This window comes from Harpia harpyja, chromosome 11, assembly GCF_026419915.1.
Source record: "Harpia harpyja isolate bHarHar1 chromosome 11, bHarHar1 primary haplotype, whole genome shotgun sequence".
Taxonomy (NCBI): Eukaryota; Metazoa; Chordata; class Aves; order Accipitriformes; family Accipitridae; genus Harpia; species Harpia harpyja.
In genome coordinates, this window is record NC_068950.1 from 39,820,171 (window position 1) to 39,845,112 (window position 24,942).

Below are 24,942 nucleotides of genomic sequence, written 5' to 3' on the forward strand. Positions count from 1 at the left end.
AATTTAAAACATATTTAGTAATACCAAGTCAAGCCTCTCCTCCACAGTGGAATTGAAAGAGGATAAAGTGCATCTTAAATCAAGATAGATTAATTTAGCTCTAAGCTAAATAATTTTATGAATAATTTTGGATTTTAATAGCACTGAACATTTTCTAATATTGACCAAGTTTGAAAGTAAAGTCTTCAAAAATGGCATCCCTGCCTTTTTGTGTCTCACCTTGGCTCTGCTCTGCAATCCCAAGACTTCCTCCTATAAGGAAAGGCTGACAGAGTTGGGGTTGTTCAGCATGAAGAAGAGAAGGCTCCAGGGAGACCTTATTGCGGCCTTTCAATACTTAAAGGGGGCTTATAAGAAAGACAGAGACAGACTTTTTAATAGGGCCTGTAGCAATAGGACAAGGGGTAATGGTTTTAAACTAAAAAGAGGGTAGATTCACACTAGATATAAGGAAGACATTTTTTACGATGAGTGTGGTGAAGCACTGGAACAAGTTGCCCAGAGAGGCTGTGGATGCCCCATCCCTGGAAACATTCAAGGTCAAGTTGGAAGGGGCTCTGAGCAACCTGATCTAGTTGAAGATGTCCCTGCTCCTTGCAGGGGGGTTGGACTAGGTGACCTCTAAAGGTCCCTTCCAACCCAAACCATTCTATGATTCAAACTGTCCTCTGCTCTTAGGCATAACATTTGTATACCAGACTCCACATTCCTGCCCAAAATTAGGAACAGACTGTCCAAAACTGCATTTAGTTTGCATTATTATTTAAACAATTATAGAACGAAGAAGTGATGAATATCTGTTACATCTTTTTTCTGGAGATCCTCTCCAGACCATACAAAGTGCTAGATATGAAATGTTGCCATATATCCATCCCAGTTCTAATAGCAGCTGCCATTAAAAAATGAATAAGATGTTGGGATGCGTCTGGAACATGACAGAATGACACAAGAAAATGCAACAATGACAGCTTATAAATCAAGTGAATGGTGTAATACGGAATTTTGTGCATAGTATTGGTTGTCTCATCCCGAAATGGATATTACAGAGTTAGAGAAGTTTCAAAGGCAGTAGTATGAACTTCTCCAAAAGTAGGTTCCACCAAAGCAGAGCAAGTAAGAGTCTATGTGCATATTCTTCTCATTGAACGTCATCTGAAAGTTGGACATGCAAAATTAAGCAAGGAAAGTATTTTTTCAAAAAAGTGTAGGCTTTGCAACTCACTAATACATGATGTTGCTGAAGCCAAGAATAAAATAAAGAACAAAATTAGGAAAAGGGCTAAATAGTTACATGGACAGAAAGAGACTTGAGAGAGAAAACAGCTAAGCGAAAGGTTCCCCACTCTAATCTCTAGAATCCGTGGAGGGATATGGGTGCCTTCACAGGGTGAGGCAGAATACAGTTAAACTGACGGCCTTTGAGAGTTCCTCTTTCTCTCTGCTGGCTAAACCTGAGATTGCTACATCCCTGATTCAGGATCCTCCGCTGAGGTTGTGAACCTAGATCTTATTTTCAGAAGGGAATGGAAGCATCTTTTTCTCTTCCTATAAAATGTTTTTAGAACAGTCTAAGGTCCCTGAAAGTGGCCAGCTCTTGTTCAAACCACAAGAAAGAAAGAAAAGACAGGCAAGAAAGAATGAAAGAAAGACTAAATACTAGAAAAGATAATTAAAACGTTTGACATTTCAAATTCAAGCTTTTGCTCCATTCATACATCACCATATTATCTGTTATAATCACACAGTGCATGATAATACACAGCCTCATCAACATTTCTGCAGCTCCTGAAAAGCTGGAAAACCTTATTGTTGCGTGCCTTTGTCTTTGCTAGAGCACTCCTTTGGCTTTAGCAAAGCTCATGCACCTGCATTCTGCTGAAGCCAAGGCAAACTTTTTAAAAGAGAACAAATGGATAGAGGCTGACTTTCAGCAGGGCTGCTGCCCCCTTCACATGAAATTGGTAGAAGCTATTTGGCTGACTAGCTCTGAAAAAAAAAGTCAGGCCTTAGCAAACAACTCACAAAGTTATTTGATTTTATTTGGTGGTTTGGTGTTGGGTTATTTTTCATCTTACATACCGGCAAATCAGACCCATAAGCTTTTCTGTTTTAAAACCTGTATTATATGACATATTTAGCACCATACTTATTAGAAGTATTCTTACCTGTAATTAAATCATGATGACCTACAGATCTACCACATTTCCCATCCAAAATGTGTTGTGAAGATGTGTGGAGTTGTTGTATAGCTAAGCATTCACTTAGTACATCTTGTTCGATATCAGTACATGAATTTAGCTACAAGAGGAGGATAAAACAAACATTTTATTTCAAATTAAACCAAATTACTTTGAATTAAATTCATATGTCTCTTTGCTTAAAGACTATGTATAGAAGGAAGGAACAAAATGTCATTCTTAGGAACTTGGTGTAATTAAGGATGTATCTATTATTTGGTATTTTTCATTAGAGATAATTTTGGTTTTCTTAAGCACACAAGTGGAGTATGCTAATCTTAAATCAACAACAGTTTGCTTCAGAAAATAATGTACCCTGTGTTTCTTCAAACCTTCCTGAGTAATTTAACTGCATATTTTCAGGTTTTCTGTAGTTTCTTGGGTTCTGTGGCAAAAGGACTGCATCACCTTGTAGCTGTGACACTTGGAAAGACATTTGATAGGGAAAGAAAAGCATTTGTGCTTATCAGATTAGAACTGGTGGAATAATACACTGTCAGTAATGTGTAAGAGGTATCACCAATATGTCAGCTGCTCTCCATGTAAATTAAAGCTCTGGCAAAAGTGTCTGAAGCAAACTCTTGAAAACCACAATGTCGATCATATTAAAAACAGCAGGAGAGGAGAATTAAGAAAGAAAAGCATTTCTAATTCTCTTTCAAACATGCTGATGTTGCCAAGCTTTTGTCATAATATAGTGCTCACATTACACAAACAGCCATCATATTCTATAGCCATTAATAAATAGTTACTGTCTTTACATTTACAGTTTTGCATACCGATCTCCCCTGGGTTTGGTTATTCTAAATAAAAGGTCCAGGCAAACCTATTTAGAATTCTTCTATACACCCATTTGTTGGTTGAAGATAAACATCTAACATTTGGATCACAAAGTGCATCTGCAGCCAATTAAACTACTACTAAATTAACAGCTAACTTTCTCCTATTTTGTTCTTGTAAAGCCTTGCAGAATAATCAAATATTACCACTGCATTCACCTTCTAGGGTTGAACTAAATATTCAGGATTCCTTTGATGTAAGTCTAAGCTCAGGCATTTTATTTTATGCCAGAGATGGCACATTTTGGTAGCATATCTCAACCAAGACATGTGGGCAGAGCAGCCTGTTAATTTTTCTTTCTTGGCTAAGTCATTTCCACTCAGAACTCCTGGGATGCTGATACCAACAGACAACTGCCTTTGCTGAGTTATAACCAAAAATGAGCAAGTGAGTATAAACAAATCTTTTCCCCTTTTTTCCAAAGTAGACTGTCACCATTTCAATAACACTGAGATTTACTTAGTTGTGAGAGGGGTTTTCTTCCTATAATATGTTTAAGTGAAATATTTGGGGTTTTTTATTATTTCTGTATGAGTCAGATTTGCTTTGGTCCCTTTTAAGAGAGCCTGATCAAAATGCACTTTAAATCTGCTACTTTTTCAGATGCCTTTTAAGTTCAAGGAAAAAAGACACAGGATCAAGTATTCATAAAGTTATCATGAATAAATGAGACAGGAAATCTGAGGATGATTCCAAACCACTGGAGGAGTGCAGATTTAGATCGGTCTACCATATAAGGTGTGGGAGGCAAGGAACTAACATTATTTTAAGATAGACTTGATAAGTCTATGGGAGGGTATGTATATGCATGCAGGAAGATTCCTAGGAGATTGCAGAGATATGAAGCCCTGGATATTTGACATCTTGGTACATCCAAGCAGATTGAGTTTGCAATTTGCGTGTACTACATTTGTCCTGTATTGATTCTATGCTTAAGGCCTCCCGCTGCTTGTGCAGGAAGTATTTTGTGCCCCTTAATGCAAAGTTTGGATTTAGGGTTTTTTCCCACCTTCCTCTGTAGAACTGGTAATAGGTCTCAGCAGGTGACAGGGTATAACAGTGGGGACTGTTCCTTTGTCCAGATGTAAAGGATGTTAACATGTTAATGCATTCAGCCCAGTACACAAAACTGAACAGATGATACCCATGTTTGGTATTAGGAAATAATTCCCTCCTTCCTTCCCCCAAGAAGTACATCAGCAACCACAGGAAGGAAAGATGGGGAGGTTCTCTCCTTTGGAATAGGGAGCGTGGTTGCTTTCCACAATCAGCTGAGAATTTCATATAACAAAATCTTCCTGTCGCAAAGATCTTGCTGTTGCAAAAGACTTTGGTGCCACAGTCAACCTCTTTCTGTGGCCAATTACTGCTATGGCTTTCTGACTCTTACTCTCATTAAGACCTAAAGGTTGCTCTAAGGAAGCGTTGGGAATTTTGCAACCTGTGGTATGGGAGGCATGTGCACGGCACACCCTGTGGAGCCTTCTAGAGAGCTGTAGTGAAACCACATGGCCTGATAATACAAAATTGGGCTTGAAAACTAGGCAGTCCTTTCCAGTCCTGCCAGGCTAAGTAAGAGTTCTGACTGGACGTGATATATGCAGAGACAACAGACTTGATTCTGTAGACATCTGGATGGGTGCTAGGCATGGATATTGTTACTCCCAGGCACAACGTTCAGCATGCAATGAGTGTTTCTTGACTGGCTATTTGAAGTAGTGTGCACAACTCTGGACACTGATGTTCTAGGAACTGTTACTCAGATTGCATGCACCTGACGCAGAGAAGGGTTACAGGAAGAACTGGGGGACAGACAACTGTCCTAGGGGAGGGGACCATAAGCTCAGATTGCTGAATCTAGCCAAGTGAAAAGTGTAGGGGATAAAATTCATGCTAAGAAGCAGCAGGAGGGAAGGGGTGTAAGACAGGGGCATGGCTGACACAAGGACAAATCAGTATGAACTCATCACAGTTGTGCTCAAGCAGGAGAATTAGGCCTTTTTGACATCCATCTCACTCTTCATGGCTCATCCCAATTTTTGCAGCTAAGATCACCTGGCTTCTGCTATTGTCTCTTTTCTCCACATGTTCCTCTCTTTGCTGTCCAGTACATCTAGTTCTTACCTTTGACATTTTTCCAAACTAGCTGCTCCCTAGCTCTATCTTGTCAGGCTGTCATTTCTGCTCTGTCCTCCATCCTTTAAACATGCCTTGCTGTCTCATCCGTGATGCTCTTGCCAGTGCCGAAGCAGCTAGGGGAAGACGTCATTGCTGCTTATTGAACTAATTGTAATTGCTCGCTAAGGCTTGCATTCCCTTCCACTCCTGGGCCTGAAGTACGCTCATGGTCTGTCCCATCACAGACCAGCTGTGTGAGGTCCCAATCATCTTTTTACAAACTGTGTGTACAAATGTGTAATAAACAAGTCTCTGATCCTGGGCTGGTGCCTGTAAGCATCCCCATTCAATAATGAGTTTAGGATTTAGCCCACAGAAACCAAAACACTGATTTGAATCTAATAAGAGTGAAAACATAACTAGCAATCTGGGTTTGGAATGATTTATAAATGCATTTAAAATACAGATGTGGTGGGAAAAGTGGGGTTTTCATTCTTATCTATTACAAGTGCTCCTTTCCTGAGATTTCCATAATATCCTAGCTCAGTTTCATTTGTGTTTTAGATGATCTGCCAACATGTATTTACTAGCCAATTGCAGAGACTCAATGCATGGACATTTATGTGAATGACAGCAGAATTTGGGCTTGTGTATGAAAGATGAACAGTAAAGAAATGCTTGGAGACAAAGTGTGGGACAAACTGAAATTTACAGGGTGGTAGCCTTGAAAGTGTGAAACTATAAAGTGGGCTGGTTAACAATAGTGATTAAAAACCAACAGGAAAATTAGCTCAACTTAAGTTTTCTTCTAGCAATATTGCAGAAGAACTCTGATTTGAAAATATATGAACTAAAGGTAAATTAAAAATAACTATATTGATGTAATCTGGAGATGTGTCACTTTTTGCCTAGTGGGTCTTACCTTCTTACGCACCTGTTGTTCTTTGGCTGAATGAGCTTTCACATGTTTGCGCAGAGAGCTGGGGTCGGTGTAGCGTTTGGAGCAGCCAGGAATCTGACAGGCATAGGGTTTCTGTAAATGTGAGAAAAGGGAAAAGATTTCATATTCCTCTGCATCTCTACAATCAGCATACAGAGTGCTGAAGGACGGCCGTTTCTGTGAAACACAGTGTTAAACCTGCGCTGTTTGGTCTGTTTGCTGCTTCCAAATTTGCTCTGTCTCCTCTATGTACACAAGCCAGACATGATGCAAACAGAAGAACTGCATTGATAGCTCTGACTTTGCACTCCACGCAAGCACTGAGAGCACCTGACACAACTATACTCTGGCATGTTGGATATTGATTACTGGGCTGAATTAAATGCTAATGAGATGTAACTGGATGGGTTTTGAGAGCATTACTTTTTTTCTAGCCTTTACAGTAGACAGAATGATCATGAGATCACCTAGTATAATTATAAATATAGAAGCTCTGATTTTGAGTTCTGATTTACATAGTTTTTACAGCAACTGTTCCATATGCAGCAAAGCAAAACTTGTGGTATTGCACACATTTGTTTTCCTTCATACCTTGTTCCTGTTTTGAATAACAGCAGCAATATGTTTCTTTTTGTAACTCCTAACCAAACAACCTGCATCAAACATTAACATCTGAGCAAATCAGTACAGAAGGAAAAATCCTCTATTGTTGATTTTGTCGGGAAGACCTTTCCAGCTGATTTTGGCATGTGGCAGAGCTTGCCACTTCTGTGGCACAGCATGAGCACTATGTCCTGGGAACACCATCTGAGTGTGGGCAGGCAGTTCCAGTGCTCTCTTCTCACAGGAAAATAAAAAATAAGTAAGGATGCTCCAATTTAAGTACTGATTCTGGAGTTCCCATGACTGAAAGCCTCACTGAGTTCTTCTCTTGGTTATGCCTACTCCCAACAAATGAAACACTATCTCTCTGTTACAGCACAACCTCCAAATGAATGTGCAATTACCAAGTTGAACAAACGGACTCTGGCACTTGTTATTAAGTAACCATTGACTTAAGTGATAGCAAAATAGTCAAAGCTCACAAAGTTTTGAAGTTGAGCAGAACATTCATTTTTTCTCTGTTTTCTTGCCTCATCTGTCAACATTACCTTAGTTTCTCACTTGGACTAGTAAGTCCTTTTGGTGTCTTCCCAAAGGTAGAAAACTGGTTTGTCATGACCTCAGTGTCACATTCTTTAATCCCTTTGGTTTCAGAAAGAGGATGCACAAAAGGGAAAAAAACCCACCAGTTTTGGGAGAAGTGACTGTGAGGTCCTTTAAACAAGTTGCTCTGCTTCTGGAGGAGTGATGACATGCCCTTTTTACCACAAGGACAGATACGTTCCCTTTGTTCTGTTTCTACTGAGGAGAAGGACCTACTTCCAGATGATTTAGCAGAGATTCAATCAAACTAGCAGACACCAGTAAGTCTCTGAAATGATTTACAGATTGTCCTTTTGGAGAAGATAAATGATGGAGTGACCTACATTGAAAAGCTTTAAAACCAATTCCAAATGCACTCAATAAGGAATAAGCAGTCTATATAAACCCCTTTTCTTTGTAAGTACCTCCAGAGGATAAGTATTGCTGCTCTGTCCAGCCAGCAGGAAATTTCTGAAGGAATAATAGAATCATTCACCAATTCATGACCTTACAGGCTAACACAGCACCTACCCAGAAAGTTACAGGGCAAAGCAGATTTATTGAGAGTGTCTGGAACACAGAGAACTGACACCAGAGGAAAAACTATGGAAAACTTTAACAAATCCCTCAGCAGAAAAACTAGCAGAGTATTTTTCAAATCATTGATGTCATTCAAATTAGTGATAGAATCATTCAACTTAGTGATAGGGAAACTAGATGAAAATCTGACTACCCTTAAAAAGGTTCATGGCTTTTTTTTTTGACATTTCAAGCAGTTAGTTTGTCCACTGAGCTAATGCAACGTGCAGACTTTACAGTAACACCACCCCGTAGCTCTTATTTTTCACATTCACATAAGCATACAACACACTAAGCTAAACCATCGGACTTCAATTAAACCAGGTAAGTAGAAGTTAGTTACTGTGTTGTAGGACTACAGAAACAGTTTTAAAGAACCTGCAACAGAATAGCATGGATGATGGTTTTAGACATTTAAGAAAGTTAGTAGAAAATGATTACTGTACCTTTTTCCTGATTTATGAGCATTTCAGATAATAAAGACAGAGATAAAGAGAGAAGAAAAGAAAATAGAAAGTTAAGAGATTTGTCTTCAATAATATACAGATCAACAGATATAAGAATTTTTGCTTATTTTGGTAACCATTTGAATTCTTTTTCAAAACTAATAAATGGCATTCCATTTGTGACATTGGCTAATAGAAAAATAAATTTATTAGATTCAAGCAGTTACATTTCAAAACTGTGCACCCAATTTAGTATATCCACTTTCAAAAGAGACGCATTTTAGAACTAATTACAAATTCAAATATCTCAGGTTGACTTTCAAATAAATAAAACATTGTTATTGTAAGTGTGCTTTGGTTTGGAAAATGTGACTGACTCGCTTCTCTTACTTGTTTGTTTTTGCAAGGCATAATGTACATTAGACATTCCTTAATGCTGTACTGTCTGAAATGTGTAACTGCTTAAAAAGTAAATATCAATTAAACTCAAAAGTTCTGCCCCATAAACACTTGGCCAAACATTAAACCATATATTCACTTCTTTGAAAAAGACAAAGGAACAACTCTGCCGGTTATTCTTTACAAGCTTTATGCTGAGGACTTAACCGGTCTACAAAGTTGTCTGATTACCTTCTTTCCCCATAATATGGTGATTTAATTTTATCAGAGCCTAAGACACTAGACAGGCTCCCATCTTCTCTGCAAGACAAGTGAGAAGACTTGTAGAGTTGAGCCAGAATCTACCAACTGTACATAAGAAAAGAATTTGTTTCTTACAGTTAATTCTGATGGTGGGTACTTAACAAATTTCATCTAGTTATAAGACAGATGTATTTTTACCTTTACAAAATCATGTCCAAAACTGAGATGCATTTACCTTCGACTGTCTGAACTGCTTTTGCATTCAATCAGAACAGACTTTATTGAAGCAACACAGGATGGGAAGCGAGACAATGATGACACACATTTAGTACAGCAGCAATGACTCAGCTTTCACTCATACTATACCTTATTCTACTGCTGCCTCCTCTTACTGGAACAGGAACAATGGGAGAGTTTGCTGAGTAACTTATTCCTGAGTAACCTATTCTTGAGTAACTTATTCCTCAGTATGAGTTAGACAGCTGAATTTGCCTTTCTGTGAGCAAGACTTTTTCATTTCTCAAAGCACATACAATTCAAAACAAAAATACAGTTGCCTGTAGCTGAGTTTTCTGAGACGCTCCTCGTGAAAAGTCACCCTCCAGTTGCAGAACAGATTGTGTACAAGGACCATTGGAAAACTCAGTGCAACTCCCAGTATGAAATCATGCTTACGGTATCCAGGTGTGTTCGCTGATGCTTTGCCCGGTCGCTGGAGTTGCTGAAAGCTTTCTGGCAGCCAGGATGCTGACACAGGTATGGCTTCTCCCCAGTATGACTCCGGAGGTGAATCTTAAGGTTCTCAAGCCTAGAAAATGCCTTGTTGCACCCTTCAAACTGAAAAACGTCATAAAAAATCGTTGTAAAGTACTACTAAATAAGCCATGTGCAGCCACAATGAGAACAGCGTAAGATTCAAGTTGGACATGCAATAAATCAACCAACATTCAAACATCTGTTGAAGTTTATGGATGAAACACAACATTTTGTGCTGTTCATTTAATCTGTCACTGAAGACATGGTGTGTAGCTCAATAATAATACAAGAGTTATAAATATCTCACACGTTCTGTCTGAAGTACTGAATGCTTAAAGACATGGTGTCAGAACAGAAAATTTAAAGAAAGAACAAGTGTTCTGATGAGTTCTCTTAGATGTTAATTGGCACAGGAACACTGTGGGCAATAACAATTAGCTGCTACAGGAAGAGAGCAAGAGAAGCTATTTGTGGCAGGTAAGAACCTGGTTTCAGATGTCAGAAATACTATACACTGGAGCAGATGAGCACGGACTATTACAAGAAGACCTGATCCATTTGAAGATCAGTCCAAAGGAGCTCTGCTGTTATTCTGCACCCTTTTCTTTACTAGCCGTATCATTCAGATCTGTTCTCAGCATTTATACCATCAGTAACCTGAGCAATTCTGACTTTTTAAGCACCCGTTTCATTAGAGAACTCAGGAATAAAACGCTGCATAGCATTCATAACGGAAGTCATTGTTTCAAATTAAATCTGAATAAATAAATAATTAACATTTCCAGCTACTAGGCCAAGGGAAGGGTGTTTTGCATTGCTTACTGGTAAGTTTCAGTGTTAGAGACAACAGGTGACTGCAGTGGAGGCACTGTCTCTAAGATGGGCTTTGAGAACTAACTCAGGTGAGCTCAAGGACATGCATATGCACATTCATGCACCAGCAAACCCATCAAATGCACTCAGATACTTAGGCACGTCCACAAATACTTCTATGCACACATACTCAAGTGTGGTGGTGTGCATATACTTTGCCACTCTGCATTGCAGCTTCATGGCACTGCAGATCTTCTAGAGTCTACATAGATAAAACCCTGGCTCCTCTATGATTTGAGATCTCAAAGAATGTATTTGAGAAACACAACCCAATTCACCTTCATATCAACACTAACAACAATTCTGAAAGAAGGCAGGTGTGTCTTAAAGCCACTATTTCTGGAAGCCAGATTTTTCTGTACAATACGTGCTCATAAAGAGTGAAATCCTGACCCTCACAAAATTAGTGAGTGTTTTGTCACTTCCTTCTGCTGAGTCAGGATTTTGTTCAGCAGCTTTCCATTCACTACCTGTGGTTCCTCAGATGGCACCACAGAAGTTGCAGTCTTGCCAATCCCTGTCACATTCCATTTGTTATGCATACACCTCTTATATACATTGGTGCGTGCAAACTTCTGACTCAGCTGTTGCATCAGCTCTGCATTGCAGGCAGAGGGACAGGAGGGGAGAGTAGATGCAGATGGAGCCTAGAAGATGCTGTAAACTGGAGGCACCTGGTCTCCTGGTGCCTGACAAAAGGCAATTTTAACTCCTGATGGACAAAGGGCCATCACATCCTGCTCAAACTAGTGTGTTTTAAGCATCTCAACACAGTGAGCAAAGTGATCTGGATTCTCAAGCTAGCACTTCATTTTGCAGGCTGTGTTCTGCCTTTGGATGCAGATTGGCTCTGCACACTACAAATTAAGCACACCAATGCACTCCAACACACAGGCACCCACACAGAGGGTTTCCTGGCAGACTGCAAATTTCTGCCTTTCCCCGCCGCTCATACATGAAAGGATCACTATGGCTTTTACTGCCCTAAATATTTCACTCCCTGGGCAGATATTTAATCTGTCTAAATAGCATATTTGGGTCTATGTGTGCAGACAACTATCTGATATGTATATATTTTCGCCTTTCCCCATCACAACTATCATGACAGATCCACAGAATTACCTGGAGACATGCAGTCTATGGCTTCAGAAGTTTGTTTGGCCTTGACTCCCCTCTGAACACTTCTGCTGGTGCAGGGAGGCGGGGGAGTTTTGAAAGTGACCAAGCCACCAAGGCTTAAAAAGAAACAAACTTTCTTCTTAATCACCACTAAAAATCTGGCAAGGATTCAGAACGAAGCAATCCAAAATGTGCAAATATGCTGAAGTCCATGAAAAATAAAGCCAAGTTTGGCAAATCCATAGTTCTCGTAAGACATTCCTTAAAGCCAGTCTCTGGCAAATGGAGTTAATGTTCTGAGGTCCTAAAGATCACTTGTTTCCACTTTGTTCCCCAGCTTCATCTCCTGCCTTCTCCTCAGTCTCCTTTGATTAGTGTTGTGTCCACAGTGTTGTATCACCCCCCTCAAACTAATATACTTTTCATTTTCAGTTCAATGGACTAGCTCTTCGCAGTTTTACTCACCAATATCTAACCACGAGGCAGGGTGAGAATCAGACCCAGAGTCTACAAACTTATTTTGCAGCCCAGCTCTGCAACCTCATTCACCTGAATCCCAGGTGAGCAGCAAACCAAGCTTTTCCCTTCAGTTGTTCATGCTATCCTCCCATGCGTGCCATTCCTTCCCTCCTACCTGAGCGGACCCTCCCCTGACTCTGTCACGAGTCCATTCTACATGCTCCACTCCCCTCTCGAAAGGAGTTTCTGGTTCTTACATACAGGCATCAAAAAACCTAGCCCAGAAGGACATTATATAACAACACTCCTTGTTATGGGGTCTTTGGGACACTTTATACCCCATGGGCACCAGAATCACTACAGTGACACCCCTTCTTGTCTCCATGTTGTCTCAGGCCTGCAAGACCTGTGAGGTCACACAAGTAATTTCTCAGCTATTCAGTCACGAATGGAGGATCTTGACCCTCAGAATGTTTTTCTAATGGATTACCAGTCTTCAACTCCGTATCTACAGCCTAATGCAAAGTAGGAAAGTATGCAGAATAATCCAAACTAATTAAAGGTCCAGCTCCATTCTCATTGATGTCAGTAGCAAAAATTCCAATGGCAAATGTCCTAAAACATCTAAACACAAGCTAATTTAAAACACATGAAAGCACATATGTTTAAGAGTTTGCTGGATCGAGACTTCAGGAAGAGAAGGAACAGGCCCTACCATAAATGCTCAGAGCTACAAATATGAGTTTATTATCCTTTTACTGTGGTCAACAGCCTTTTTTTGGTACTAACATATAATCCAAGGGTCTAATGCCTTCAGCAGTCAGGTTCCTCCCTTACCACATATGCCTGGACTTTAAGGGCTTTTGTTATTTATATTATTATTTCCTAATTTATATTATTTATACTATCCAGCTCTATTAAGCTGGATAACAGATAGTGGGACAGTCCCAATGCTGTGATAAATTCAGTCTAAACATGTAAGGTGGGAGAATACACCAGCAAAGAGAATGATATGGCTCCAGCGGTCATATTTTCAAGGAGGCAGGGTTGCTAAAGGTAGGGTTGGCTAAACATGAAGAAAATCAATGGAAAAGGAGCAGGGGCAAGAACCTTGCTGGCAAGTGATGAGAAGAGGGGAAGGTGATATACAAAGGTGAAAGGCCTGAGAGGGAGGGAGGAAAGGAGTTGGTGCAAAGAGGTGAGAAGTACGGGGCTAAGAGAATCCACTCAGAGCTGCAGAAAGGTCTCTACTTTGAAGGACTCCAGGAAAACCTATTTCAACTCCATTATTTCTCACTGGATCTGCTGACTGTGTCCCTTGCAGTTTTTCCCTACAAGTCCACATGTGGAAACAGCACTGCTTCCCTATAGTGGAAGTGTCTCACCTGTGCAGTTGTACAAGGACAAGATAACTTCAACTGGGTTGCTGAAGAAACTGGTTTTGCATCACTTTGTAAGGTAATTCTTGGGCTTCACTGCTACTCACCAACACTTTTAACCCGTCCACCTACCCTTGCTACTTGGAGTGTATTTATGTTTATATACACACTAAATAAAACTACTGGAGAAATGGGGTGCTCATTCTCCTTTTCAAATAACCTCCAGGAAGGTCCATCAATCCCACAAGTGTCTCAGCTTCAACTACAAAGAACAAATGTTCAATTTCCAAAGGGCTTTAGGATGGTAAGAGCTATTTGATCAACTGAGAAGGCTACTTAACAGTATCTCCCAGACATCTGGCCCCAATCTGTCACTGCTTAATCCTACAATCTTAAACATTTTGTTGACGTTTGATGCCTGGGATAACTGTAACAAACGCTGCATGATCCTCGAAGTCTGTAAATGTCAACAGAGCTCTTAAACAAGTTCATCAATAAAAATAATAATTATATTGCAATTACTACTTTTGTCTTTATTGTGAGATTGTTAATGTGTGCTTCAGACACTGCTATGCTACACACATCTGAGCACAGACACAAAACAATGCCACATGATTACAGTAAATAACATGATGCAATTATTGGATTTTATAACTACTGCTGCTTTAGAATAGGGCTTCTACCAGGAAAAAATATGTTGTGGAAATTTCCGGGACTAAATTAGTTCACGACCATATAGAAATATATATGTTATCTTTATTTTACACTGAAAACTCACTGGAGTGTAACTTCTCCAATATCATGCATTTAAAAGGCATATTTATGAAAACACCAAATTATCTTACAGTGATCTAAACACATTAAAATTTTCCTAAAAAACCCCAATTTAATCTAATAACTGTAACTGCTTAAAATGTTTTTTTCTTTGCTTCCACATTATACTTCGAATGCACCTGAGAATGTTGCCATACAGAAATAACAGCATATTCCCAAGAGGGTTTATATTATCAAATGTTTACCATTTTCATAAGCACATTTAATCACAGTCATGTCTAGAATATCTGTCAGTGGTACAGATCAGAAGAAATAAACTATAAACTAAACAGCTCAGACCATAAGGTAAAGCAATAACTGACATTTTCTTAGGAAATGAGTTATGACTGAAAAAGAGAAGCCTTCACAGTCATAGTGCTAAATAGGTCCAGTGTGCCATTAGAGAAAGCTCATTAATATACACCTCTGCTCTCTGCTGCAAGATCAGTTAAACAAGCTGCCTTTTATTTATAGGCAGAGGGACAGAGCAGGTCATATTGGCTGCTGACATCTCAGACAGCCTACAGATGGAAAACCCAAAACATTTCATTCCAAAGCATTTAATACTATCAATAGGAAATCTTATGTCTGGTCAAAACATCTACAAGCCTTATGAACATTGTGAAATGGTCTTTCTTCCCAACTGATTGCAAAATTGGGAAAATTTTATTGAAAAACACGTTATGAGAAAAAGGATCCTGTGAGGATATGTATCCCTTCTAGAGGGGAGGAAATAGTCACACCGCTCTTTAAACAGCATCAATGTTTTATAGCACACTGAGCCTAATGTTGGGGACATGGCAGGAGGCATACGAGGCTCCAAACTGTTATGAATGTCAGTAACTTAAGCACATTAGTTGTTCCACCCAACACAAGAATCAAAATATCTGATTTGGTGCTTTGTTTTTTCTAGCTAACTTCTGATTGGATTAATTTTTAAGTCTCTGTTGTAGCCACAAGGTAAAGCCCTGATCCTGCAAATACTTGCGCATGAGTAACATGACTCATGCAAGGAGTTTTATTAAACTCAACAGAACTATTTGTGTACATAAAAAGCAACCCATAGGACTGAGCCCTCAACTTCCTAAAGAATCCCAGTTCATATAGCTAGATTTAAATTTATAGATTTAAATCGTTAGAAGCTGCTTTTTTCCCTTTGTGGTAACAAAATAATGGGAGATACCTGGAACAGAAAAAGGACTTGCCAATTTCTATGGGGGTTTTTTTGAAGTCTGAACAATTTATGTTTGCAAAGTGACACTTCTACATGGTATTTCATTTGAGTCCTGGGAAAAATTGCTTGTACTTGTTTTATTATTTGCATTACAAAAAAGCATTTAGGGCTTTAGCCAGACTATTGCACAATGGCTGGTGTGTAGGAGAAGAAAAGGTAAAAAGGTTCAGAACAGGAAAAAGAAAAAAAATCTAGAAAAGTAAGCCACAGTATAAATGCTATACATCTTTGACGTTGTTGGGTTTTAGGGTAATTACAGCCAACCATCTGACATCAACACATTGTGCACCAGCAGTTCATTTTTCTTTATGCTGTTTGACCGGTTGCGTATTTCCTTATTACCATGAATCTGGGAAATACTAATACACTGAAAATCTTGGAGGAGGTGTTTGATCAACATACGTCACTGAATTAAACAAGACTTTGGGCTGTCTCTTTTATTTTAATTTTATGAATTTTATAAGCCCCTAAGTCCACATTCCTGAATCCCCCTCTGGCAGTACCAGGAGTTATGGGTGCGCGAGGAATGCAGACCTGGCCCATGCAAGGCGTAACAACAGACTCATTTAAGTCATGAGGCTTTCAACAGCAACCAGGTCTGATTCTGCATGTGAGGTGATTTCCACACACAAATAGACTTCTCTGACTGCAAAATCCAACCACCTGCCTGCCAACATCCCCTGAGATGGGATTCCTCCGCTCTCACTGTACTGTCTAAAAAAAAATGAACAGCCTCGTTGTTTGAGCTCCCCAAGTCCCTGGGGAAGGGCAGGTCGGCCCAGCATGAGGTCAGCAGCTAAGAGTTCAGTGGGATGCATCCTGCTCGGTAGGTGCCTGTCCCTCTCCCCTGACTGCAGAGGCAGCCTAGATTTGGCTTCTGGGTTTTGTTTTTTAAAGATAGTCTACCTGTGTTCCTGAGTATATCTGGCATTCTCTCAAGGTCTGCTGTCTACCGAGTGCAGAAGACCAGTTTATCAGGACAGGCACCGAGTCTTAGCCCGTCTCTAAGTAGCACTGGTATGTTTTGGCTCTCAAAAGTCTTGCTCATGTAATTGTAAATTATCATCTGTCAAGAAAGGGGTGAGTGTTGTTCAAAGCACTGAAATATTCATAGATTTATTTCTTCTAGGGCCAGTAGGTCAGGCACTTCAGTGAGCAAAGAGCTTTCCATACGTTTTCCAGCAAACCCCCAAATATCTGAGAAACTATCAGAGCATCCCATTATTTTCACAAGACCCCACTGCTAGTCTTAAAGTTCTTTTTAGTAATCCTTCTTTAATCAAGTAGAAGGATAAACAATTGTCAAAACAGGGGTACTTGCATTTATTTGCTGCAACATATGAGAATGAACCACAAAAGTTGGGGATATCTTACTATCAGCAGCATGACAGCCACAAATTTTGCCATAAGGTTTTGCTAAATATGTCATTTGGAAACCAAACAATCTTCTGAAACCTCATTACAGTTGGACTGAATGCAGTATTATGGCTTGCAGGCAAAAATAACATTGCATGGAGCAACATTTTAAAAAACAAAATGTGAAATTCATATGGTCATGTAACAAGCAAAGAAGACACCCCTCCCGAAATCTACATGTCAGTCCCTTTATTTCCTCATATGTAATTGGGAAACTATTATTTATTTGGGATTTTTTGAATAGCTAGCAAGCTATGTGAAATTAAAGGACAACACACAATCCAAGATTTGCTGCTCCAATATCTGAAGCCAGATCTGCTTGTTTTGGGGACAAAATTAAGATCGAACAAAATCAATTAAAAAGCCTCTCCAGCCATGCCAGCAAAGAACCACAAATAAAATTAAAATGCTTCCTTCCAGTTCTTTTACATTTTTTTTTAGCAAAAAATATCATTTACTACATGTACTTCAAAAACTTGTTCCCTCTGGATCAGTAAGTCATTGTTCTACCTCACTTTCCAAGGAAACATTTCAATTCCAGTTTGCAACTAACATATCACCTATTTACGCCTATCTCAGCTGAAACTTTACTGAAATTCTGTCCTACACTCTTGCCTACATCTTTGTATTCTGGTCCACATTTTAGTCACATCTTTAAATAACAGACTGTGCTTTTGGTCTGGGAGGCCAGTTACACTGCAAACAGTTCTGTACAGAATGCATTTCACCGACATGCAAGACGGAATAGGTGCTCATAATTTACTTAGAGGTATAAGAGTTTGCAAGTTTGCAGTGAAGAATTAATTTGCTTAAGATAATGCATGCAGCCCCAGGACACAGGGAGAATCCATTAAGGTCTATGTGGACTAACCAGTTGGGAAGAAGGGGAAAAAAAAAAAAAAAAAAAAAAAGAGAGAATTAAAGAGAGAACAACAGCAAGAAGGAAAAAAAAGTCATTACAAAAAGAAAGAAAAAAAACCCCAAAACTTATGGCTGATTAGCATAGCGTAGCATCTTAAAAGGCCAAAATACCACATGTGTGGCATGTTACAAAAGAAGATTAAAATAAAGGAAAAAATATCCAGAGAACCATGAAGTCTCAAAACATCTGGAGTTTTATAGTAACAAGGAGGAAAAAATCAAAAACATAATTGAAAAAAGTCCACTGTGATACATTATTGTACAATGAAGCTTAATGGAATTGAAAGGAGAAGAGATGAAAAGGCAAAATGGGGGGGGGGGGCGGGAAATAAAAGAAACAAGAAAAGGCATTTATATTTTAAAGATGTCACTGAGGGTTTTTATCCCAGTTATTAAAAATTACACACCCTGCTTCTGTAAGCTGTTCCTGTAATGTGTTGAGCGCTCTCTTTCAGCGTAAGACATTCATGCATGCTGGGGAATTTATCAACCCTTTTGTACCCGGTGTAGGGGCACTTTTCACTCCTGATTCTTTGAGAGACATCTGCAAAGAGAATGGCAGAGAAACTGCCTGTCCTGGTTTGCATTCTGAATCCAATGGGAGGTTCGAAGAGAGGCAGGACAAACATGTAAATTAAAAATGTTTGCTAAAAACAATGCACATATTCAGGAATTAAGCAAACAATCTTAAGCTGTTACATTGGCATCAGACACTAGAATCAACTGTAATTGAAATACTCTGAATGTATTCACTAACAAACATTTATATGGAAAAGCAAAATGAAAAACTTCCCTCTCTTTTCATATTTTTCTCTTTTTTTAATGAGCCAGTAAAGAGAAAGATCCACACATAGTCCAGTCTGCCTTTGTAACATGCCAACAGTGTGTCTATAAACAGGAAGGGTTTCCAATGCACCACAGGCATGAACATCCTGGATTAGGTCTGTGCTGTCTGTCCCCAGTCACAGGAAGATTTGAGACAAGCATGTGCCAGACCCCGTCTGTAACAAGTATGGTGTAATCTAGCAACAGTGAGTGTCCATCCTAACTTCCCAGTCATCCCCCAGACTACTATTTTTTTTTTAATCCTGGGAAACCCAGCTCATATCTTTGTCCAGACCAATAAATAAATGTTTTCCAGTCATAGCTTGTCACATGTCATTGCAGCTAACAAAGTGGCTCCTGTCCTTGGCAGATCAAACAGAGGAGGATCCTGTGGGTGAAAACTGATCTACAGTTGGAAATTTCTGGCTACAGCTAACTAAACTAGTCAACCACAACCAAACTCTTAGAAAAGATGAAAATTACAGCAAGGTAACTCTCCACCCACCTATGTGATTTTTGTTGCAGATACAACTTTTTGTACGTTATTCAACATAGATCATTAATTTTCCTCACAAAATCTGTTTCAGAAAGTGGATAGCTTTATTGCTGGGTTTCTCCCGTTTTAGATAGGGTGGTGGTTTTTTTCCTAAGAGGCACTGTCCTTCTCATACTCTACCTGTATTCATTTCTGCATGCACATAATGGAGCTTTTCTATCAAATTGTTGTTTCTAAAGATGAGTTAAGAAGAATAAAGTTTCCCTGCAAATTAACAATAAGCTGCATGAAATTTTCAACACTGGATGAATCTTTGCACAAAGTGGTAAGAAGGACACACAAATCTCTCCAAGGTTCTCCTTGGCAAGGGAGTAGACAAGTTGGTGGGATTTTCCATGCTCAGATAGGCTCCTGCTCTTTTCTGTGCCATCCTGGGCCAAACTGAATATCCATAAATGAAGACTGGGGTTCAACCTGTAATCCAAGGCAGGCAAGGGATCTGCTAAGACGTATGTGATTATGTCCAACACTTCCTCGCATATGAAGAGCTGAGCTCTGGCAAAGAGCCCTACAAGAGCTGCTGGTGAACCACCAGGAAAGAGAGAATGTGCAATGTGGTGGGAGCTTGTTATCATCTCCGGGTTGGTTATTCTGCTTTCTCTTGTGTCCTGGTTGTGGAGCAGAACATCAAGAGACATGGCTCCCTCCTTCGCCCGCTGACCTGTTCCAGCCACGCTACCTCAGAATCCCACAGGGTGACTTTACACTGGGAGAGCTAGAGGGTAACAACATGGAAAAGAATAATCTTATCCTTCTGAGAGAACAGGCTCTCTTCCCTACAAATGAGGAACTTCTCCTCATTTTACCCAAAGTCATTAATTTTAGTCTTGCAGTGTATTCATTTCATCTTGCTTGGCCACGTTCATTACTCGAAGGAAAATCTGTGAGATGTATTCCTAGGAAAATGGCTTCAAGACCTCACCTGTTTTAAAGGAAGTCAGTTTTCTGGCTTTGCCAAAATCAAAGCAGTGTCTAGGCTTGGTTAGGCACTGCATTGTTGGAAGAGCCATGTTTTAGAGTTTGGAAACACAATTCTGTTCTTGCACTTTGTAAATGACTACCATACTTCAGCTGAGCTGCAGCAATGGTCCATACATAAGCTTCCTCTCTCTGGTAAATCCAATATAATGTGATGCCTTCTGTTAGAGGCTGAGCTCACTCCCATTACCTCACGCTTCCATACCCTAAGTGCATGTGCTTCAACAGTTACAATGGCTGATGCACACCAACCTGTGAATCGATTATATTGGATTCTGTGCCTAAGCTTCCAAAGGAGATGTTAAATCAAGGTTTTGGTAACAAACACCCCAAAGTCCATCGCTACTTTTCACTCACGGTGACTTACTGCATCCTAGCACACTGAGCTAGTGTGGGTAGTTACGATCTTCACCAAACCCTGCTCCAGTTTTAAGTGGTAGAGTTGCCTTCTAAAGTCTATTGTGAAGATGAGTTCTCTGCTGAAGAGCAGACGGGGTGGCAGCAGTGCCAGGTCCCTTCATTCTCTATAGCACTGTGGGATCCTTTGGATAAAAGGCAGTATAGCAATGTTCTTTTCTGAATAGCACTTAATGTTTTCCCACAGTCTTATTGTTTACAGGGAGTTTAGCAAGTCACTTCACTAATTTAAAATAGATTGTATCCCACATGGGTGGATAACAATAACACATATTGGTGAATCATATGGCTTTCAAATGATATGTATGAAAAAGAAGCGCTACACATATTGTCTGAAATTTTATTGTGTGAAACCACAGCACTTAGCTCCCTACCAGCTGTGTCAACAATTCAGTGTAATAAACTAATACAATTGTAGAATAACAGCAAGGTTAGTTCTGAAAAATGAAAAGCCAAGATTAAAAATAATGGAACAAGAAAATGTAAATGAATACAGATGAACACCGTTTCAGGTGGGAATAACCAGCCTTGCAAATGATGTGACCTCACGAAATTTAGATTCCATGGTTATAGGCTGCCATCTAAAAGCCTAAGAGGAAAAGGTATTATATGGATGAAATTATTTTTAAAAGGGAAGAAGAGCAGGTTTTGATATCTGAGGAAGCTGATGTGTTAGAATTAGACTGTACAACCACTGCAGAAGCGTCCTATCTTACTACAAACTACATATGCAGGGTCAGCTTTAAAATGAAAGAGTAAGAATCTTTCCTGGACTTTGCTTCCTAGGTTCAGATCAGCCTCATATCCACACCGACTTGTTCATAGGAGCTGCTTTACACACATGACGTAGCTCCTGAGGACACTGCCAAAGGACATTCCTGACATACTTGACCAATAGCAGCCCATGTACAGGAATGGCTGAATGAGCCAGGCTCAAATAACAAAGGTTTCACATTGAGCTGTCTCACATAATTTTTAATATGCTGCTAAATAAATAAATAAATAAATAACTGAATAAAAGACATTTTCTAAGATAATATTTTGAGGGAAAACTGGAAATGGAACTCAACGGAAATAGGTTTTAAATTGAAATGTTGAACTGTAGCCCAGAAATGACAAGAAAATTAAATCTCTTTTTTTTCCTGAACCCCAATAAAAAAAGTCTTAAACACTCTCAGTAGACCACAGTTTTGAAAGAAATGAAATTATGTTATTGTCATGCATGATTATCCAACATTTAGAAGGTATCTGTGAGGTTTTCCTGAGAGTTATACCTCCATCCCATAACCTAGCAGGAAACCACAATCACTTCTGTACCTTACGTGAAGGACTTTGAAATGAAAGTGCCTCAAAATCAAATATAAGCAGCTTTCAACATGTGCATTTAATCTTCCTAGGTTAAGAAACACCCTGTGGCCACCACACTAAAGAACTGAAAACGTAAATTGAAGAAATTATATCCATATGATTAAGTAAGATTCTTAAAGAGAAACATGTTGTTAAGTACTTCATTGAGAATAAAATGAAATGCAGTAAAATAGAAGCTATTTGGAATAAATCACTGACGCACATGCTTTCTATGCAAAATGGCAGCGTTCAGCTCTGAGTGGACATCTGGAGCAAATTAGCGTTATGTTGAGAATAATATAAAATTAAAACATTTAGTTTCAGCTTCTAAAATTAAATATAAAATCAGAGACCAATGTTGTGTTGGACAGCTCGCCTTGTGACTCTGATAGCAAGAGTTTATTTTGTTGTTAAAGTTGTTTATGTCTGCTATCACTGTTCTTGGAGCCCCGATGCTCCCAGATACTATCTATGCAAACAGCACCAGGCAGAACAGTTGCATCTTGAAATGTGCTGCCAAGTCCTGCATTGGAGGTTCAGAATGAGGAGTCCAAAGCCAAGCATGGGCCAAAGCAGCTTGGGCAAAACATGACCCAAAACTATAGGCAGAACTCGGACCACACCCAAGCCAAACCTCCCAGGGCCTGAATGTGTTTTATTTCTACATTTGCATGCTGACTCTGCACCTTCTGGCTCTGGAGAGCATCCAGGGTTGATGTGTTGAAGGTGCTGGATGACTTCAAGCCTTTGTGGGGCCCCTCTTAAAATATGCTGAGCTCTGCCTGGCTGCTGCTGCTGAAGCTACTCAATTCACAGGAGGTCTGGTATGGCCAACCGGGGAGCTCTCCCAGCTCCTACTGAGGTGAGGGACAGAAGAAAAGACTCTGCTCCTGGTGGGACCTGCCCTATTTGTTTCAGGGACAGAGGCTGTGCAGAAGGCTATCACAAACCTATTTCCAAACCCAAAGAAAGCTCCTGTCCCCTCTCCTATCTCTTCCATGTGCAAACTCCAGGCGCTTAAGACAATCAAGCATTTTTACTGCTCTTTCTCTTACTTCCTAGAGAGATTAACCAGGATAAAGGAGGTGTATAGGGCTGTAACTCCCTATAATCACTCTCCTCTACAACTGAGTCCTCTGTGTCACTTGAGGGGAAAGGCAGCTGCCTTCAGCCTTGGGCTTGCTACAACTGGATACCTGGCCTGTCCACTTTGGTTCTGAAGCAGGAAAAAAAAGTGCTTCTGCTTCCTCGGGGTGCCAGGCTCGGCACCTGACAAGATCACAAACTTCAGGGGAGAACTAACTTTTCTCCTGGACAATTTTTAGATGTCCTGTTTCAGTGGTCTGTTCCACACAGCTCTCCAGAAGTTACTGCCTTACAAAACTGTCCATCTCCAACTAGACAAAACACCTACTAGCAATAACATCTCTGAAAAACTCTCTAACCAGAAGCCATTAGCATCCCTAGTACACTTTTGAACAACTCATGCCTGGTTCAAGGAGCCATGCTTGCAACTGGTGCCATGCCAAGCACCCCTACTGCTCCTGCCTGCCTGCAGATCTACCTAAGGGATCACTTCAGATCTGCCAGCAGCCCAGCAGTGTGAACAGAGACAGCTGGGTGTCTAGGAAGTGCTGAACTGGAAAGACAGTTCCGTGCAATGGATACAACGTGGTGCTCAGCTGTGGGAGATTTGGTGTTCTACTAAGTTCTGCGACCGAGTGACCTTAAGCAAATCACTTCATCTCCTGTGCACAGTTTAGTCCTTTTTGCTTTCTGACTGCACTGAAATGCCTCCTGAGCAGGGACTGTGCAACACCAAAAGCCTCATGAGATACTTTCAGAGCATCCTGAACTCATCAGTCATTGATGTATAGCCACTGAGCCAGGAGCAGTGCTCTGGAGAATCAGGCCGTCCGGCAGAAGATCAATAACCGTAACACTGGAGAGAATGCCAGACATATTATCATCTTCAGGTAGTTTGCTAATGCATCTTTATGCTTTGAAATATTCACCTAGATGTTTTGGGGGCGGGGGGGCAGAATCAAACAAGCAACCAGCATTTACTTTATATAGCATAAAAATAAGCTCCTTATAGTACGGTTTATCTCCTTTCTGATATAGTTGGGAACATGCCAACCTTGCCACCTGTTCCTGGAACTTCCTTTAAGGTAGCCCTGTCTTTCAACATGAAACCTAAATTGGACGTCCACAGACTTGCTCCTGCGCTTTGCAATGTAAACACCTGCACATATGTTTTAAATAGTCTCACACCTCTATATGTAAAATTTCAGACACCTGTGAATTGGCTTTAAATAGCCCCACTGGGTTTTGTGGATGGAGAACAACTTCCAGGTGCAGATGAATAAGGTTATTTCAAGGGCATAGGCAATGTACAGCCTCCAGTCTGAGTACATACAATACTGCATTTCCAAATTTAAAGCAAGACTTTAAACACTTGTCCTCTCTGTGACTCATTAATCATCTACAAAATGCAGATATAAAAACATTTGTGTCTCTAGATTGCATTGAGCCTTAATTCGTTGGGTTTTAATTCTCTAAAGCACCTTGAGATCTTTGCACTGAGTGTGCACTCTACAGGCAAGAATAGTCTCAGTCTTGCTCTCCATACAGCTGCACAGGAAAGGCTAATTTTCATTGGTCTTAGGCTACACTGCTTTGTGATTCTTCTGGAGAGAACTTTCATTCCATGTCTCTATATTTAAACATGGAAAAGTTTCCATGGTTTTTATTCCAATTCTACCAGCACCTTCACATCAGAACCTAACAGATGATTTCTTATTCCAAAATTTTGGCCTGCTTCGGCCCATCATTTACTCACACAGAATTCTGATAAACACT

The 24,942-nt window shown here is 39.9% G+C and overlaps 1 protein-coding gene across 6 annotated transcripts in view; it reads right to left on the reverse strand.

Annotated features, from left to right (window-relative positions):
- GLIS1 (GLIS family zinc finger 1) overlaps positions 1–24,942 on the reverse strand; it is a 208,497-nt gene that overhangs the window by 33,570 nt on the left and 149,985 nt on the right. For 2 of the 6 annotated variants that reach the window (XM_052802611.1, XM_052802609.1), the window contains exons 5-7: positions 9,663–9,824; positions 6,130–6,228; positions 2,166–2,298 (exon numbers count right to left, since the gene is read on the reverse strand). In XM_052802611.1, the coding sequence (XP_052658571.1) occupies positions 2,166–2,298; positions 6,130–6,228; positions 9,663–9,824 (394 nt within the window). Of the gene's footprint in view, positions 1–2,165; positions 2,299–6,117; positions 6,229–9,662; positions 9,825–24,942 lie in introns of all 6 variants that reach the window. The other 4 variants (XM_052802610.1, XM_052802608.1, XM_052802613.1 and 1 more) reach the window with 3 other exon arrangements.